Raw genomic sequence first — 20,589 nt, forward strand, 5'->3', positions numbered from 1 at the left:
TGCAAAAAAAAAAAAAAAGGGATAGATGGGAGTAACTGGAAAGAGAAATTAAGATGAATATGATGAGGTGTCAGAGCGTACCCCATAAGGTACAATGACCAAATCGACACGACTGTAGTTTTTTGCTTCTAACCATCATTCATGTTTTCCAGTTCTTTCATGGAAAAACATGTCTTGCCGTTGAAAATATTACTTTGTATGGAAACAAGTGAGAGTTGGTGACAGGAAGAGCATCTGATCATAGAAAAACCTGCTTCAACAAATCCTGTGTGATCCATGCAAGTATGGAAAAGTGGATGTTAAATGACGATGATGATATATATATATATGTGTAGTTCTTTGTCTATCTCCTTAACTTCTTGGAGATTTTAGGCAGTGAAACATGGGCTGTGGAGGACATGTGTAGGCTTGAAAGAAATGAAGCTAGCATGATCCGCTGGATGTGCAATGTCAGTGTCCATGAACGACTGAGTGTAAGCGCCCTGAGAGAAATGTTGGACATAAGAAACATCGGATGCAGCGTGCAGGAGAGACGTTTGCATTGGTACGGTCATGTACTACGGATGAATGAGGAGATTTGTGTGGAGAAGAGCCACTCCCAAACTGTTGAAGGAATCCAGGGTAAAGGTAGACCCAGGAAGACATGGGATGAGGTGGTCAAGCATGACCTTCATACGTTGGGCCTCACAGAGGTTATGACGAAAGACCGAGATCTCTGGAGATATGCTGTGACGGCAAAGATCCGACAAATGAAGTGAGTTCAAAGGAATAAAATGGTGTAAAACAATGTAATCTTCTCTTCAGGGAAATGAAGAAATGAAACTCGTCAATATATATACATACATATATATATATATAGACGAGAAGAAAATGGAGGAAAAATAACAAACAGAAATGAGTCTTTTGTGGTAATAAACCTTACTAATTAAATAATGGCTTACTAGCGCAAAAGACTTTTCTTTTTGTCTATATAAATTTAACTATGGTTTACCTGCTGCCATATACCTTTTACCAAGGAATATACCTACTGAGGTAATCATCAGGTGTGCCTTTGGATATATCTATCCCTTAGAGGTGTTAAACACCTCTAACTTATACATGCACACACATATATATATATATATATATATAATAATGAGGGAGATAAATTGAATATTAATCTCTGGAGAACATTCTTTCTTTGTACTTAGATCGTATGTGATCTTCTTCTAGCATATGGCTATCCACCTAGTGGTTTTTAGCCCTAAATATACATACATATATATATATAGACACACACACACACATCAGGTATTTTTTGGTTTCTGTAGCTAAAGGTGATGATGACGATAACCTTTTTTGAGGTAGATACTTAGTAAAAGAGAGGGGAGAGAAGAAAAAAGGAACTTACATAGCAGCAGTAAAAATAATAGACATGGCATCATCACTGAACAATATCAGCAAAGGTTTTCTCTCTTCCAAACGACCCTGAAATTGAAGAAATATAACAATTCAACAATGACCAAATGCTATGTCAATAACGAAGCTCAACATTACCTCTGAATATTACATTATACAAATATCCACTTTCTATTCAGAATTCTCTCTTGAAAAATCATTATGCTCAGAGATCAGAGGCACCCAAAATAGAGACACTCAAACCAGAGGCGCCCAAAATAGAGACGCTCAAAACAGAGACACTCAGAGGCACCCAAATTAGAGACGCTCAAAAACAGAGACACTACTTCTCCAAACTGAGAGATCACAGCTCCAATATATATATATATCACAACATCATAAGTGGAAAGTGTAACCTCTCGAAAGAGCTGTTCTTCACTCCTGCTCCAGAGCGTCGGCTGTGGGGTTACTCCGAAAAGCTCTATCTGTGACGATTTCATCTCAATCGAAGGAGAGGGACTTTCTCCGTCCGGGTTGCGGATCCGTGGAATAAGCTGCCGGACGAGATAGTGAAGATGCCGACGACCGCTCGGTTCAAAGTCTCTCTTGACCAGAAATGGCCTGAACTCTTTGCATGAACATCACCCTGTACATAACTACATGGCCTTGCTTTTTGCTTTTTGAGCCAAAAAATTAACTTAACTTAATACTATGGATGTGTGGTAAAAATGTCTCATGAAAGAATTGCCAGACAGGTTTTACTTAGCAGAGCCAACTAGCAGGAATCGAAGAGGCAGACTGCAAACAAGATGGTAAGATGACATCCGTGAGTTTGGATGGTCTCAATATCCATGAGTCCAGCTGGATCAATTGGAGATGGTTGCTTCTAACAAAACCCCATGAAAGGAGTACTTGAGGACACTGCCCCTACAACCCTTCCAGGAATAAGTGGGCAAAGAAGATGAGATGAGAAATGAGATTATGCAGTGCTGTGCTGTAGGTTTGAAAGGTTTTCATATCCAGAGATTAACTAATCTACATTTGTAAAACAAACTGATTAATTGACATCAAGTTGTTTATTGACACACCTCAACATCTGGCCTAAAGATACTCTGGTTCTTCTCTTTAACACCATTATAATGGCTTTTGCTCTTTGGTGCCAACTGTTTCCAAGCCAGCTCTACTCAAGCACTTCTCAACTCACTTGTCAATGTCTCCAATATCATGATTCTTCTTCACAAGCCCTATGCTTAGACTTATTTCTTCTAAACAACGCAGATTCCCTCCCTGTACATTTTTTTCCCTGCAACTACTAATGTTCAAGAATAAAGACAACCATGCCAGTACTAGTCCTACCACCCTCAGTTCAAGGGTCTGGTTTTGCAAATTACTTGGTGACCTCACTGGTACAAGTGTCAGTCAGTACACTCTGTAAAGTGGTTGGCATTCAGCCATAGAAACTATACGGAAGCAAGCTGGCAGAAACGTTAGTACGCAGGGCGAAAGGCTTAGTGGTATTTCGTCTGCCGTTATGTTCTGAGTTCAAATTCCGCCAAGGTCGACTTTACCTTTCATTCTTTCGGGGTCGATAAATTAAGTACCAGTTACGCACTGGGGTCGATGTAATCGACTTAATCTGTTTGTCTGTCCTTCTTTGTCCCTTCTATGTTTAGCCCCTTGTGGGCAATAAAGAAATAAGAAACGTTCTGAGTTGAAATTCTGTCGTGGTCGACTTTGCCTTTCATCCTTTCGGGGTCAATGAATTAAGTATCAGTTACGCACTGTGGTCGATATAATCGACTTAATCCCTTTGTCTGTCCCTTCTATGTTTAGCCCCTTGTGGGCAATAAAGAAATAAGAAACCTTATGGAAGCAGATATTGGAGCTTGGCTCCTGTTGAACTAGTCAATCTATTCCGGCATGGAAAACAAGACATTAAATGGTGATAATGTCAATCTCACTGGTCCCAGAAATCCCATGAAGACCATGTGCAAAGCCCCTTGTAATCAGCCTAATTTTCAAAAAGAAAAAAAAAAAGAGGAGTGGCTGTGTGGTAAGTAGCTTGCTAACCAACCACATGGTTCTGGGTTCAGTCCCACTGCGGGGCATCTTGGGCAAGTGTCTTCTGCTATAGCCCCGGGCCGACCAATGCCTTGTGAGTGGATTTGGTAGATGGAAACTGAAAGAAGCCGGTCGTATGTGTTTGTCCCCCTAGCATTGCTTGACAACCAATGCTGGTGTGTTTACGTCCCCGCTACTTAGCGGTTCGGCAAAAGAGACCGATAGAATAAGTACTGGGCTTACAAAGAATAAGTCCCGGGGTCAATTTGCTCGACTAAAGGCGGTGCTCCAGCATGGCCGCAGTCAAATGACTGAAACAAGTAAAAGAGTAAAGAGTAAAGCAAAACCTAATTCCATCACATTAAACCTCAGACAGTGTTTTCCAGCAACGCTTTGGCAATATAACGAAAGTCTTGTGGATGAACCCTGGTGGATGGAAACTGTATCAGTTTGTTCCTTGGTGGAATACTTTAACCATCGCCCAGTTTTTTCATCCCTAACATTACTTCTGATCCTCAGGTGCCTTTAGCAGAATGAACTACAACGAGTAGTCAGGCAAGGTTTGAGAATAAACAGATATTCCGATACACCGTTTACTAAGCTAGTAGCAACCAATAAATTGTGCTTTTTTCCCCCCCACCTTTTCTTATCAACTCGTGTTTGAGGTCCTCACTGCAACTAACAACGTTGGACACACTGTTAACCCCTAACTCTACCTCCTGCTCTGAATTATGATATAAAAAAAAAAAAAAAAAAAAAAAGCACCGTATTTGATGGCATAAAGGACACACAGGTATATTAGACAAACCCCAATTTCAGTAGTGCATATTAAAGAAAAATTAATTCTTGTGCATTAAAGCTAATAATATTTCACCCTTTTAGCATTCCGATTCCTCTATCAAATGTAATGCTTATTTATTCAGATTATTCCGAATTAATCATCGCTTATCTAGCAGCCTTGAAATTTCAATGATGTAATTGATTATTTCTAGAATGTATGGAAGCACTCTATCGGTTACAACGACGAGGGTTCCGGTTGATCCGAATCAACGGAACAGCCTGCTCGTGAAATTAACGTGTAAGTGGCTGAGCACTCTACAGACACGTGTACCCTTAACGTAGTTCTTGGGGATATTCAGCGTGACACAGAGAGTGACAAGGCCGGCCCTTTGAAATACAGGTACAACAGAAACAGGAAGTAAGAGTGAGAGAAAGTTGTGGTGAAAGAGTACAGCAGGGATCACCACCGCCCCCTGCCAGAGCCTCGTGGAGCTTTAGGTGTTTTCGCTCAATAAACACTCACAATGCCTGGTCTGGGAATCGAAACCGCGAGTCCGCTGCCCTAACCACTGGGCCATTGCGCCTCCACATATTTTTAGAATGACATTGTAGGGTAGATGCGAAAGGCCTGATTTGACTAGTTTGAACAAAAAAAAAAAAAAAGAAAAACGTAAAATATTTAGGCCTGATATAGTTATTTAAGTGCCAAATGGTAATAGATTTGTCTTGATTTTGTACTTTTGAGATTTCGAGTGTTTAATTTTAGAATGACATAAATTTAAATGCTAGTGGTTCAACCTATCAGCATTTAAACTGACCATATCTGGCCCAAATATTCTGTTTCATGTACAAACTGGTCAAATTAGGCCTTTCACACCTACTCCACAATGTCATTTTAAGAACAAATGATGATGATCATTGTTTAACGTCCGTTTTCCGTGCTAGCACGGGTTGAACGGTTCGACCGGGGTCTGGGAAGCTAGGAGGCTGCACCAGGCTCCAGTCTGATCTGGCAGTGTTTCTACAGCTGGATGCCCTTCCTAATGCCAACCACTCCATGAGTGTACTGGGAGCTTTTTATGTGCCAGGAGAGGCTGGCATCGGCCATGTTAGGATGGTGCATTTTACGTGCCGCCGACACAGGTATCACAACTACAATTTCCATTTGATATTTATTTTGATGTACTTGACTCAATAGGTCTCGTGCCACCGGCACAGAAGCCAGTCAAGGTGGCGCTGGCATCAGCCACGTTTGGATCATCATCATCGTTTAACGTCCGCTTTCCATGCTAACATGGGTTGGACATATGACTGAGGGCTGGCGAACTAGATGGCTGCACCAGGCTTCAATCTTGATCTGGCAGAGTTTCTACAGCTGGATGCCCTTCCTAACGCCAACCACTCTGAGTGTAGTGGGTGCTTTTATGTGCCACTGGCACAGGGCCAGTCAGGCGGCACTGGCAACGACCTCGCTCGAATCTTTTACACATGCCACTGGCATGGGTGCCAGTAAGGCAATGCTGGTAACGATCATGCTCGAATGGCGTCTGTTACGTGCCACCGGCACAGAGGCCAGGTAGCCGCTCTGGCAACATCATCATCATCATCATCGTCGTTTAACGTCCGTTCTCCATGCTAGCATGGGTTGGACGGTTCGACCGGGGTTCTGGAAGCCAGAAGGCTGCACCAGGCTCCAGTCTAATCTGGCAATGTTTCTACAGCTGGATGCCCTTCCTAACGCCAACCACTCCGTGAGTGTAGTGGGTGCTTTTTACGTGCCACCTGCACAGGTGCCAGGCGGGGCTGGCAACGGCCACGGTCAGATTGGTGTATTTTATGTGCCACCGGCACGGAAGCCAGTCGAGGCGGTGCTGGCATCGGCCACGAGTCGGATAGTGCCCACGAGTCGCATTGAAATCTCAAAGCTACAAGATAATGTATGGTTAATTTGAAACAACATGAATAAATGAACATTATATTTGACAGAGTAATTTGAATGCTGAAGGATTAAAGCAACTTTGCATACAGGACCTGAAGGACCTATGAAGACATATAAAATCGTGCATTTTATATGCCACCAAATAAGGTAAACAAATACAAGTTTATGATAGTTTCAGTTACCCTTCTAGAAACAATAAGTAAAAGACATTCTGCCGCCATTAACTGGAGTGACTTGTCATTTAGTAGCAGACACAACAACCGTAGAAGAAGACTATTGTCATCAAGAATATGACTCATTGGTACCCACTCTACAAAACCACACAGGGTCTGTAGAACAGCTTCACATACTCGACAGTGGACCAGTGCCCTCATCTGAAAGTCTCTCTCTGTGCTTTGTTGCTGAAAAGGAAACAAAAACAAAATAGTTAGAAATTAATCATCAATTGTCATTTCTCTTACATTATTTACACTTGACGGATATTTGTTCTCATCTTGTTTGTTCTAACGGTTCAGATGATATATCCTCCAGCCTTTATCAGGTGTCTTGGGGAAATTTCGAACCATCTTTACCTCCTTCCATGCAACTTCTGTCCACCCTTATATAATGTGGGGTGGTCAATCTCCTTTATAGCAAGACACTTGTGCTTGTCCCTCTATCATACCTTAGCCTCTGAAAAAGGGGCTTTTTCCCTTTATTTCCCTGTTATTTTCCTGTCTTACAAGTGCCAGTGGCATGGAAAAAGTACCCAGTTTACACTGCAAAGTGGTTAGCATTAACCCCTTTGACACCGGTATTACCCATTGATAAGGACCAGCTATGCTTAGGGGACATTTGGAGAAGATGATGCTCAGGCACCAATTGATGGCCATATCCATGTAAAACTTATTGAAACGTCAATTTATGATGATAACTGTTCTCTAATGAAACATCAATTCATGATGTCTGCCATTTAGGGGTTAAACAAATAAATAAATATATAACTCACGGAGTGGTTGGCGTTAGGAAGGGGCATCCAGCTGTAGAAACACTGCCAGACCAGACTGGAGCCTGGTGCAGCCCTGGCTTCTCAGACCCCGGTCGAACCGTCCAGCCCGTGCTAGCACAGAAAACGGACGTTAAACGATGATGATAACAGCTATTAATAGGTGTAATTTCATTTTTGATCTTAACCCCTTAACGCCGGTATTACCCGAAGCATGCGAGACACCACTCCAGTTTTTTTAATCTAATGAGGCCACGCAAATACACAAGTGCCAACGAGCTCGCGTCTATTTACGTTCACCGTTGCAATAACATAGCGTCGTACATTTACGTCTACTGGTTTATGAAATGGGAAGAACTCCGTCGGTCACGACGACGAGGGTTCCGGTTGATCCGAATCAATGGAACAGCCTGCTCGTGAAATTAACGTGTAAGTGGCTGAGCACTCCACAGACACATGCACCCTTAACGTAGTTCTCGGGGATATTCAGCGTTACACAGAGAGTGACAAGGCTGGCCCTTTGAAATACAGGTACAACAGAAACAGGAAGTAAGAGTGAGAGAAAGTTGTGGTGAAAGAGTACAGCAGGGATCACCACCACCCCCTGCCGGAGCCTCGTGGAGCTTTAGGTGTTTTCACTCAATAAACACTCACAACACCCGGTCTGGGAATCAAAACCGCGATCCTATGACCGCGAGTCCGCTGCCCTAACCACTGGGCCATTGCGCCATGGTTTATGAAAACGAATTATGTGAAGCTATTTATCATAAATGAATTATTCTGCTCAAGTTCAGCCACGTTCGGATGGTGCTTTTTACATGTCACCGGCATGGGTATCACAACTACAATTCAGGTATCACAACAACGATTATAAATATCAGGTGAGGCATTGATTTTCACTTACCAATGATTGATACTGTCCCTTGTGATAATTGAGTTTGGCCAAGAAAAATTTAAAAAGGTCTCCTAAGTTAGCCGTTAGTGTCTGTTGGATTTCTCGTCGCCGCTGTTGTGGAATGCTCTGAAATGCAATGACATCTTCAACGACTCGTAGAAAGACCATAAGAACCAGCTCAGTTTGAGTTTCCTGTAGAAGAGAGAATAAAAAAAAGATAAATCATTTCACAATATCATCATCATCATCGTTTAACGTCTGTTTGCCATGCTGGCATGAGTTGGACGGCTTGACAGGAACTGGCAAAACCAGGGTCTGCCCCAGGTTCCATAGACTAGTTTGGTTTGGTTTCTATGGCTGGATTCTCTTCCTAATGCCAGCCACTTTACAGAATGTACTCTTTACTCTTTTACTTGTTTCAGTCATTTGACTGCGGCCATGGGACAAACACAGACACACATACATATACATATATATATACATACACATACATACATACACCGCCTATAATAGAATTGGTTCGACTGTGGCTTTGAAGATTTCAAGTTGGAAATCTCTACTTAGAGACTGAACCTAGAATTATGTGGTTGTGAAGCAAACTTCAGACAGCCATGTCTGTATTGAAATAGACCAGTCCAACCTATGCCAGAATGGAAGAATGGACATTAAGAATGTTGGTAATATCACACAAAACCCCTAAAAAGAAAAAAAATTTTGAATACAACACAAACCCCTTGACGGCTTAGTATTTCCAAATCTTTTAGTAACGTTGCCCAAAGTTGAGGCCAATCTCTTTTAAGAATTTCTACAGTTATCCGAGACACTGCATCTTTAATATGATGTTCTTCCACCAGAATACCTTGTGTTCCCTGAAGAAATAAAAGAGAGAAGAAAAGATGTAAGGAGGAGCCACCAATAATAAATAACATTGTAAACAAGAACAGAATTATAGGAAGTTCTTCGTCAAAGAGTTTAGGAACTGGAATAGTGGTTGCTATTGGCACTGTTTTGTGGATGTTGGGAAAAATTGATATTCTTCTGTGCCCTTTAAGCCTTTAGCATTCAGGTTCCTCTCTCTCTCTTTTTACCCCTTTACTTGTTTCAGTCATTTGACTGCGGCCATGCTGGAGCACCGCCTTTAGTCGAGCAAATCGACACCAGGACTTATTCTTTGTAAGCCTTGTACTTATTCTATCGGATCTCTTTCGCTGAACTGCTAAGTTACGGGTATGTAAACACACCAGCATCAGTTGGGGTGACAAACACAGACACACAAACATATATACACATACGTATCTTACAGAGATTTGGACCGACTGAGACCCGGCTTGATGGGGTGCCCAGGAGGAATTGGCAATATACCAACAAATAGTGAGTGCAGCAACATGATGTGATGGCACATGGCACCACCAACACACATACACCTGACCTGATGAGAAACTTAAAAACTCAGAAAATCCTAAAAAAAAAATTTTTTTTTAATAAAATTTTTAAAATGCAAAAAATTAAAATCTCAAGATCACTTACTGTTGAAATTAATTCCAGGGCACTTTTCTTCATTCGATTTTTCTCTTCTGGTGTCAGGTCATTCCAACGATATCTACAATAGGTTAAAAAAATGAAGAGATCAAACACTTTTTGTTTATGGCATTTATTTTCCAATGTCAGAAAAGGAAGAGATAGGCTCAGAAATCATAAGAAGTCTAAAACCTTTAACACCCCAGTTACTCTATTAAATGTTAAGCTTATTTATTCACACTGTTTTGGGTTAATCATAGCTTATCTCATAGCTTTGGCTTTTGATGGTGAGTTTGTTGTTTTTAGAGTGACATTGTAGGGTAAGTGTGAGAAGTCAGACTAATCAGTTTAAATATAAAACAAGTTTATGATTTATGTAATGTTTAGGCCAGCCACAGGTTGGCGCAGGAGTGGCTGTGTGGTAAGTAGCTTGCTAACCAACCACATGGTTCCGGGTTCAGTCCCACTGCATGGCATCTTGGGCAAGTGTCTTCTGCTATAGCCCCGGGCCGACCAATGCCTTGTGAGTGGATTTGGTAGACGGAAACTGAAAGAAGCCTGTCGTATATATGTATATGTATGTGTGTGTGTGTGTGTGTCTGTGTTTGTTCCCCTAGCATTGCTTGACAACCGATGCTGGTGTGTTTACGTCCCCGTCACCTAGCGGTTCGGCAAAAACAGACCGATAGAATAAGTACTGGGCTTACAAAAAGAATAAGTCCCGGGGTCGAGTTGCTCGACTAAAGGCGGTGCTCCAGCATGGTCACAGTCAAACGACTGAAACAAGTAAAAGAGTAAAAAGAGTAAGGGACCCGTGGTGGCGGTGGCTTTGGTTGTTGCAGCCTCCATTTTCCTTCTTGCCGTTTCTCTCCCTCTTTCCTGTCGTTCAGCTTCAAAATGATTTGTCACAGTGGAGATGGAAGGGTGCCAGCCTGTTGAGTAATGGGGGTCGCTGTAAATGACTCACACGCCACCCCTGAAATTGCTGGTCTTGTGCCAAAATTTGAAACCAATATTTAGGTTGGCGTTAGGAATGGCATCCAGCTGTAGAAACTCTGCCAGATCAAGATTGGAGCCTGATGCAGCCATCTGGTTCACCAGTCCTCAGTCAAATCGTCCAACCCATGCTAGCATGGAAAATGGATGTTACATAATGGTAATGATAAAAAGTACCATTCGAGTGTGATTGTTATCAGTGTCACCTTACTTGCACTTGTGCCGGTGGCACGTGAAAAGACATTCGAGCGAGGTCGTTGCCAGTGCTGCTGGACTGGCCCTGTGCAGATGGCACATAAAAACACCATTTGAGCGTGGCCGTTGCCAGTACCACCTGATTGGCCCTCGTGCCAGTGGCATGTAAAACACCCACTACACTCTCAGAGTGGTTGGTGTTAGGAAGGGCATCCAGCTGTAGAAGCTCTGCCAGATCAGATTGGAGCCTGGTGCAGCCATCTGGTTCGCCAGTCCTCAGTCAAATTGTCCAACCCATGCTAGCATGGAAAGCGGACGTTAAATGATGATGATGATTTAAATGCTAAAGGATTAAGCAAGATGTAAATTTTAGGAGCTGACTATAGTTGACATTGCTTAAATCCAGGCCAGTTATGATCCCAAAGACATTCTAAACTTTCAAGCACATTGCACCTTGGACTGTATTACTTAATCTTTTTCCTTTTAAGATGAGAAGGCATAACAAGAATTTGGCAGCTATTTCTAATAGATCAATGACCACACGGAAACTTCTTTGGCTGTAGCCATATTTAAATGCATAATTTTGCAGGTCCATGGCTAAGTGGTTAAGGTGTTTGGCTTATAATCATACTGGCTCCACTGAGAGAGAGAGAGAGATATCGGATCTTTTCGGTTTGAACGACAGTTTTTTCTAGCGGTGTCATATGAAATTGTCACCCATAATTATGACCCTAGTATCGATCTATTGCATTCCAATGTTTTAGGGTTAGGGTTGGTTAGGGGGAAGGGTATCTTTTTCTTTAGAAATGTAAATAAACCCAATCTGTTTCTAAAACGAGGGACATATTCATATGGCACAGAATGTTTTTTACCTCAATAGACGTCATTGATTGGTTGAAATTGCAGAAATTGAAGAAAAAAAAAACAACAAATATCTTACAAACTACAAAATTTTCTCAATAAAGCCAAGAGAAAAAGATGTTTTGTAAACACATTCTACCAGTGAACGAATTTCAAAATTTTTTTAGTTACCTAGAAATTATGTTAAAAAACTGCCGTTCAAACCGAAAAGATCCGAGATATCTTGTAACTTACTTGATACAATGCTCTAGAAGCTGGAGACCAAAATGCCGTATGATGGGGGAGTAATCCTTCTGAGCCAGAATCAGACCAAACTTTATACTCTTGGAAGGCATTTCCTTCAGTTCATCACAGACCTGAAAATAAAAGAGAGCAAATTCAATAACATGATTTAAAATATTCTTCCTTTTCTTCACCACTTAATATCCGCTTTTTCATGCTTGCAGGAGCCACAGAGTATTTGTCGAGGCAGATTTTCTACAGCTGGATGTCCTTGCTGTCACCAACCCTCAGCAGATTCCTTGGCCAGACATGTTTTACAGTGATGCTTGTTTACAGCTATTTTACTTGCTTCAGTCATTTGACTGTGGCCATGCTGGAGCACCACCTGTAGTCGAGCAAATCGACCCCCAGGACTTATTCTTTGTAAACCTAGTACTTATTCTATCGGTCTCTTTTTGCCGAACCGCTAAGTTACGGGGACGCAAACACACCAGCATCGGTTGTCAAGCAATGTTGGGGGGGACAAACACAGACACACAAACATATATAATATGTATATATATATATATACGACGGGCTTCTTTCAGTTTTCGTCTACCAAATCCACTCACAAGGCTTTGGTCGGCCCGAGGCTACAGTAGAAGACACTTGCCCAAGGTGCCACGCAGTGGGACTGAACCCGGAACCATGTGGTTCGTAAGCAAGCTCCTTACCACACAGCCACTCCTGCGCCTATCATTTGAAGACAGACACACACACACTGTTAAGTTTGACAGAATAAACTGAATGCTAAAGGGTTAAATCCCATGTTTATTAAATGATGTATCATCATCATCATCTCCATCTAATGGCCGTCTTCCATGCTGGCAAGCATAAAGATGCACCAGTTATCATTGATCCCCTCATCGACCCCCAGGCATGTACAAGAAAATAAATAAATAGTGCAGTTTCAAGGCATTTATTGATCCCTCGAATAGTCCCATCGACCACTTTGGAGACCCCTGCACTAAGATGGCAAGTTCAAAGGTTTGGGGTTCAGTCAATAATAATGATGATGATGATGATGATAATAATAATAATAATAGTTTCAAATTTTGCCACAAGGGCAGAAACTTGGTGGGGAAGAGATGAATCAATTACATCGACCCCAGTGTACAACGGGTACTTAATTTATCGACCCCAAAAAGGATGAAAGGCAGAGTCGACCTCGGCGGAATTTGAAAGCAGAATGGAGTGACGGGTGAAATACTGCTAAGCATTTCGTCCCGCGTGCTATAATAATAATAATAATAATATGCCCTGATGCAGTACCAGGCAGTGGCTCTCATGGCTTCTGATCTCAACTAATTGGAAGTGTTATCATGTACATTGTTTTTTCTTGGTATAAAAGATTGGCTACAGCAAATATTAGGCTCAATACCACAGATTTGCCTCTGAGTTGTTTGACCATAACCAGTTGAGCATGTCCCTTAGTGGCTGATGATATGTGCATCTCTGATCATGAGCAGAAGTAGTGGGGGAGCATCATAGCCATGTGTTGAGAGGGATTCTTTGGGGTTTGAATAATTCATCTCTGGAAACATGGGTGCTCCGTTCAACATCCTTAAACAACCCTTATTCAGGGAGCTTTTGAGCAGGATGGGTTACTCAACCAGAAGAAAATTCTAACTGGGCCCCACCTGCAAGATCGTGCATTGTTTACCTTGAGATCACCATGTCGTGCACATATGGTCGTGATGCATGTGCCTGGTGTACCTTTATCAGACGGGTAGTCAAGATGGGTATATTGGGCTTTGTATATTTTACCCCAGTGTCACTTTGATGGCATGCACTGCTCTCTCACTCAATAATAATAATAATAACGACAACAACAATATCATTATTATTAATAATAATCTTTTCAGCCTATAGTAATTTTGGGAAGAAGCTAAGCCGATTAAATTGGCCCAGTGTATAACTGGTACTCGTTCCATCGACCAATAATAATAATCCTTTTTATTGTAGGCACAAGGCCTGAAATCTTGGTAGTGGGTGGGGGATGTTTAGTCGATTACATCGACCCCAGTGTGTAACTGGTACTTATTTCATCGACTCCGAAAGGATGAAAGGCAAAATTAACCTCGTTGGAATTTGAATTCAGATCGTAAAGACGGACGAAATGTCGCTAAGCATTTTGACCGGAGTGCTAACGATCCTGCCATCTCGCCGCCTTAAAAACAATTAATAGCAATGATAAAGATGAGCATAAGTGATCGGTAAATATTTATTGCATCTCAGCCGGTGTTATGAACTAGTTTCTGAGAAAGGTCTATAGAACTGCTAGAAGTAGCTGTCAAATCACAGCCTTAATAGAAAATGAATGATGTATTAGAGAGGATATAGTTCTAAAGATCGAAAAAAAAAAAATAAAAGATGGGATGTGCACGCATGGAACGTCTGCTTAAATCATGGCTGACGAAGGGCTTAAGAACAATTGAGAAAATAACGAAGCCACGAAGGGAGGATACTACGCGACAGAAAGAACTGTTAGAAATAGCAGTCAAGTCTCACAGCCTACCGTCTTAAATAAAAGATAATGGCAGAATTCAAGAAGGGGAATGATCACAGTTGGAACTACTTTGATCATAGCTCTGGCAGCTCGATCGGGGCTAAAAAAAAACAGACAACCACTGAGGAATAAGCAAGATTTCACTGATATGGTGCCTTATTCCTGATGAGAAAACTCCACCGCGCAGCTCCTTAAACAAAAGAACCTATCTCCGCACCCGTAATACCTTATACTTCATACCCAATGTGAAAATCGATTTCTGTCTCACAAACCTTTGAACAAAGAGAACATCCCGATAAAAGACCCCGGTTTTAATTTGTTATTCTACAAGTATAGTAGTAGAAAGAAAGTGCGTGTCAGACGTGGTAGTGTTATTATGGAAATTTGATATATAATTAAGGTAAAAATAAAAATTAAATTAAAAGCTTAGCGAACAAGGAACGTGTAGCTTGTTTCTAAGAGAAGAAGAATCAGTAATGAAGGAGAAAGAAAGAAAAAAGTGTTTATTAATGAAGAAGCCGGTCAGTGGTTGTTAGAAGAACGGGGATTCCCCCTTTGTAAACGACACAATTATAATATCTGATTAGCACGCGATGGAAATCCTCTCCAAATATTTTAATTAGCATTAATTTTGAGACTAGCAATATCGGACTGTCCGATGATGGCTAAACTGGCCGAAACTTCGAAGTCCCTCTCAGTACTATTCTTGTTGGTAAAGAATAATAAATTTGCACTCTACCGAAAGTATTGAGTAATGCTTCAGATTAAAGTTAAATTGTTTTGTATTATAATATAAAAAACAAGCAATATTTATATAGAAGTATAATTATATATATATATATATATATATATATATAAGGATATATCCGAAATGAATGCGAGAGAAAACAAAGCCTTCCACATATGCACAAAAACAACCGAGAACAATAAAGAAACGTGTGGCCATTGCTCGCTAATTGGGATAAATTAGAATGCGTTGAGCCGAAAATATAGAGATCGTTTTTACATTAGCAAAAAAAGAATTCTTTTATTAATTAAGATAGACATCTATTGTAATATATATATATATATATATTTTGTTTCTTCAATTCGAGGATATACATACATATATATATATATGTATACTATACCAAAATTAACCAAGCCACCTTGCTCCTCTTTACCTACCTATCTATCTACCTACCTACCCCGGCGAAATTCCAGATATGGCTACTGTTATTTCTTTTTTATTTTGTCACCAATAATTTCTTGACAGTAGAAACTGAAGCAGTATCAATAATTTTACAAGCAGGTAGCATCTAAATAATGGTCTCTGCAACATTTTTTTTTTTTTTTTTTTGCTTTCTTCCTTTCTTTTAATAAAAACCAAAACGTAACCAGCAAAGATAATTTACATTTATAAAAGTAAAAGGCATTTTTAATTTAAGATTAATTAAAACAAAAAAACTATTCGCAAATAAATTAATTTTTGCCGAATGCATGTATGTATGATGGCGTTTCACAATTAATCTGTACTTTAAGAACCGGTCTTTTAGACTCTCTAAAACGATCATCCGTTACAATAAAATGGTTATTTTGGTGCCCATTGGATCCTTCCAATAACTCTGACGTAACTTTTAACCTCAATTTTGTAAGAAGCAAAAGAGATGTGTTTTAGCCGGTCACTCTACCTTGACATAGTCAAGTGCGCGCGCTTATGTATTCATGTATGTGTATATATATATATATATATATACACACACACACACAGAGGTTTGGTAGGCCAGTCAGGAAATATAGAACTCTGTGTGTGTGGTGTGTGTATATATATATATATATATATATAATCGGCAAAGTTACAAAAATGACTCCAGGGCAGATAGTTTCGTGTATACCTCTAAACAACCCGAATCCATCCACGCTATGCAAGAACCACGTTACCAGATTTTAAATCTGATAAGAGCCATACACGAAAATCTGGGCCCTTGAGTCCGCTTTGTAATATTCTACAGATTAAAAATTAAAAGTATATATATATATACCAATTAAGGACTGAACACGAAAAGTGGACAGTCAACATGCTAGATATAGACGTCAAATCGCCATTCTCCACAAAGATTATGTTCTCAAATCAAACTCAAAGTTTGATTTGAGAACATAATCTTTGTGGAGAATGGCGATTTGATGTCTATATCTAGCATGTTGACTGTCCACTTTTCGTGTTCAGTCCTTAATTGGTATATATAAATATTTTAACCTTCGGATTCTTTTTAATATGCTAGACCACTGGTTTTAATTGATAAATATCAATTTCTACCCTTAATTAATTATATATATATATATATATATATATATATATACATGCACTCATACACGCATTCTAAACCGTTTAATTCCACCGATCTTTGCAACGGAAGCTATAACCACATGTATTTCTATTAAATGTTTCATGATACTGTTTAATTTAAAGATATAATCAGAATTTTATGAACCTAAATCTAGGTGTTTTCCTTTCCAGTAATTCTTCCCCCGATCTAGCATTGATTGATTCCTTGTCATATGAATAGGTACAGATGTCTTTATGCAGAAATCGTACTTTCAAATTCGTGTCGTTGGTTAAGAATTGGGGGGGGGAAAAAACCCGAAGAATATAGCTGCACTATATCGCATGTGGTTGTTAAAGTTATTTTATATATAGAGATTTACATGCAATAATGAAGCAAAGATTATCAGTAAGGAGCAATGGCTGTTTAGAAATTTGGCGGCAGAGAAGGAGAGAAAGAGAGAGAGAGACAGACAGAACAAGGGTGAGAAAGATAATGAAAAAAAAAAAAGAGACAGAAATAGAGAAAAAGAACGGGAGAGAGAGAGAGAGAAAAGGAAAGAAAAGCGGGTGAGATGTAGGAAAATCAAGCAGAGAAGAATAGAGACGTGAGAAGATATATTTGAAAAAAGAAAAAAAAAAAAAAGTCAGATGCGGGTGGCAAATATTTGAAAATATTCTGTCGCTGTTGATTAGTCTGGGGAGAACCTTGACCGAGCAAGTCAATATAATAAGAAACTTGCAGCTGCGACCATTCTGTCGGTTTTTTTTTTCGATCATATTATTAAACGTGCACTTTTCTAAAGACATTACGGTATGATTTGAAGGGGGGAGGGGGTATGGGAGAACGGAATCTGGCTGCTGTTTCTAGCATGTTGAGCAACCACTAGAGGCTCCCTCATTGGTTCGTTCGTTACCGGCATTAAAGAATTCGAACGAAACTAAGCAAGATACCCACCATAAAACGAAAGTGTTTACAAAATATATGTCTCATAGAGATAATTCAAATCGTCGACTAAATTGGAGAAAGCATTAAGAAATTTCGCCCGCTTTCTAAACCTTAAACATAATATATATACAGCCCGTGGTATCTAGTTCAAGTTCGCATACACATTTGCCGGTGAGTGCAATTAACTGTAATGTCGATCGCACGAAACCTTTAAATACGACGGAATAATTCGATTTACTCCTTTCTTCCATAATAAACACACATATGTATATAGTTAAACATGCAGATTCCGCCGAGGTCGACTTTGCCTTTCATCCTTTCGGGGTCGATAAATCAAGTACCAGTTACGCACTGGGGTCGATGTAATCGACTTAATCCCTTTGTCTGTCCTTGTTTGTCCCCTTGTGGGTAGTAGGGAAATATATAGTTAAACATGTACGTGTAAGCGTGAAAGGTCATGTATGATACTGTAATAGATACAAGACAAAGTGAGCGCATTTGAATTTCACTTTTACCAAAAGAAAGAAGGAAATAGTTTCGTAAATGCCTTAATTAGTTAATCAATTAATTAATATCTCACCTGGTGCGCTAAGATTCGTTCCTGCTGGCTCACAGCTGGGTTCATCACTGTGTCCACGGCTGTTATGAGGTGTTGAACATCTGTATCCATTTTCAGTGGTTTAGTTGGGTTATTTTTTAAATTAAATATATAGAGATATGTATATGTGATTCAGGGTTTCAAAATATATATATGTGTATGTATAAAGATTACGCTGTTCTTGAGTTTATGCTGCGATGAGGTGGAGAATTTTTTACAGAAATATATAAATATGTGTATAGTATGTATGTATATTCGTTCACTAATTCCTTTTTTTTTTTTTTTTCTGGTGAATGAAATTGAAAACAAACAATAAAGGAAATTAGCGAAAGAAAAATTCGGTTGAATGAAACCGAATGTAAAAGAAAGAGAAAGGTATTATTCTTCCGATGCTGGTTTCACTAATTGGAGGAATTATTATTGAAGCAGAAACGAAGGATTTTCGGGTTTTGTAGTTGATGCAAGTGTAAAGCTGTGGCAATGGTAAGAAATCATCCCAAGACACCAACTAAGAAGAGAACCTTGCAAAACATGCCAACATGCCGCATTTTACGCACGCGCCAATTTCTCACACAGCCCAATGGTAATTGCGTTGACGGTGCTCCCCCAGAAACTGTTCCACTGCGAAAATTATATCCACTCATTTGCCATTCAGCGAACTAATGAGTCCACCTGTTAAATAATATGAAACACATCATCAGTCTCATATCATACTTTGGTAATCTTTAGCAAAGCCGGGCGTTGTGAGTGTTTATTGAGCGAAAACACCTAAAAGCTCCACGAGGCTCTGTACTCTTTCACCACAACTTTCTCTCACTCTTACTTGCTGTTTCTGTTGTACCTGTATTTCAAAGGGGCCGGCCTTGTCACCCTCTGTGTCACGCTGAATATCCCCCCGAGAACTACGTTAAGGGTGCACGTGTCTGTGGAGTGCTCAGCCACTTACACGTTAATTTCACGAGCAGGCTGTTCCGTTGGTTCGGATCAACCGGAACCCTCATCGTCGTAACTGACGGAGTGCTTCCATCAATCGTTAGCAGAATCGGGCGAAATGCGTAGCTGTATTTCGTCTGCCGTTACGTTCTGAGTTCAAATTCCGCCGAGGTCGACTTTGCCTTTCATCCTTTCGGGGTCGATTAATTAAGTACCAGTTACGCACTGGGGTCGATGTAATCGACTTAATCCGTTTGTCTGTCCTCTTTGTGTTTAGCCCGTTGTGGGTAGTAAAGAAATAGGTATTTCGTCTGCCGTTACGTTCTGAGTTCAAATTCCGCCGGGGTCGACTTTGCCTTTCATCCTTTCGGGGTCGATTAATTAAGTACTAGTTACGCACTGGAGTCGATGTAATCGACTTAATCCGTTTGTCTGTCCTCTTTGTGTTTAGCCCGTTGTGGGTAGTAAAGAGATAGGTATTTCGTCTGCCGTTACGTTCTGAGTTCAAATTCCGCCGGGGTCGACTTTGCCTTTCATCCTTTCGGGGTCGATTAATTAAGTACCAGTTACGCACTGGAGTCGATGTAATCGACTTAATCCGTTTGTCTGTCCTCTTTGTGTTTAGCCCCTTGTGGGTAGTAAAGAAATAGCTATGAGACAACAGTCTCATGTCATACTTTGGTACTACTAGCGAACAGTGGTCCCGGTGCGCGCACTCGCGCTAGCTAGTCGTAAGTAGTCGATCCTACAACGACTTGCGCCTATGTTTGTATTTCAAGGCTGAATACATATCAAAAGAAAATTAAATAATATTTTTCGAACAAAGTAAATACATTTTTAAACTAAGTAAATAAATTATTTTTATAAACAAACTAAGATTAGGGTTAAAAAGTCGTCGTAGGATCGACTAGTTACGACTAGCTAGCGCCGCTGCGCGAGTGCGCGCAGCGGGACCACTGTTCGCTAGTAGTACCAAATATATGAAACACATCATCAGTCTCATATCATACTTTGACGTCTTTGAAACGTTTAAAGGTACTACTTGAAAACAGTGGTCCCGGTGCGCGCACTCGCGTAGTCGCGCGTTCGCGCTAGCTAGTCATGACTAGTCGATCCTTACTTTGTGTTTTTGTTTGTGATTTACTTTGTTTTAAAAAATTATTTTCGGATCTTTTCGCTTTGACCGGCAGATTTTTAAAATAATTTCTTTGTAACTTAAACACTTTTAAACTTCGTATACTGGAAGAATGTGTTTATAAAACAACATCTTTTTCTCTCGGCTTTCTTGAGAAAATTCTGTAGTTTGTAAGATATTTGTTGTTTATTTTCTTGCATTTCGGTAATTTCAACCAATGTGGTCCCATGTGGTCTAGTGGTTAGGATTCCTGGCTTTCACCCAGGCGGCCCGGGTTCGATTCCCGGCATGGGAA

At 40.3% G+C, this 20,589-nt stretch overlaps 1 protein-coding gene and 1 non-coding gene across 3 annotated transcripts in view; one reads left to right on the forward strand and one right to left on the reverse strand.

Annotated features, from left to right (window-relative positions):
• The window catches only part of LOC115217152 (exportin-5-like), a 71,488-nt gene extending 52,451 nt beyond the window's left edge, over window positions 1-19,037 (reverse strand). The window contains exons 1-7 of one of the 2 annotated variants that reach the window (XM_036507081.1): window positions 18,209-19,037; window positions 11,842-11,963; window positions 9,565-9,637; window positions 8,769-8,906; window positions 8,047-8,229; window positions 6,340-6,558; window positions 1,391-1,467 (exon numbers count right to left, since the gene is read on the reverse strand). In XM_036507081.1, the coding sequence (XP_036362974.1) occupies window positions 1,391-1,467; window positions 6,340-6,558; window positions 8,047-8,229; window positions 8,769-8,906; window positions 9,565-9,637; window positions 11,842-11,963; window positions 18,209-18,298 (902 nt within the window). In that variant the 5' untranslated portion in view covers window positions 18,299-19,037. The remainder of the gene's footprint in view (window positions 1-1,390; window positions 1,468-6,339; window positions 6,559-8,046; window positions 8,230-8,768; window positions 8,907-9,564; window positions 9,638-11,841; window positions 11,964-18,208) is intronic. The other variant, XM_029786767.2, reaches the window with a different exon arrangement.
• Window positions 19,038-20,517: 1,480 nt separating this feature from the next.
• Window positions 20,518-20,589, forward strand: Trnae-uuc. The gene has a single exon. It is a non-coding gene; the product is annotated as a tRNA-Glu (tRNA).

Source organism: Octopus sinensis, linkage group LG11 (assembly GCF_006345805.1).
Source record: "Octopus sinensis linkage group LG11, ASM634580v1, whole genome shotgun sequence".
NCBI lineage: Eukaryota > Metazoa > Mollusca > Cephalopoda > Octopoda > Octopodidae > Octopus > Octopus sinensis.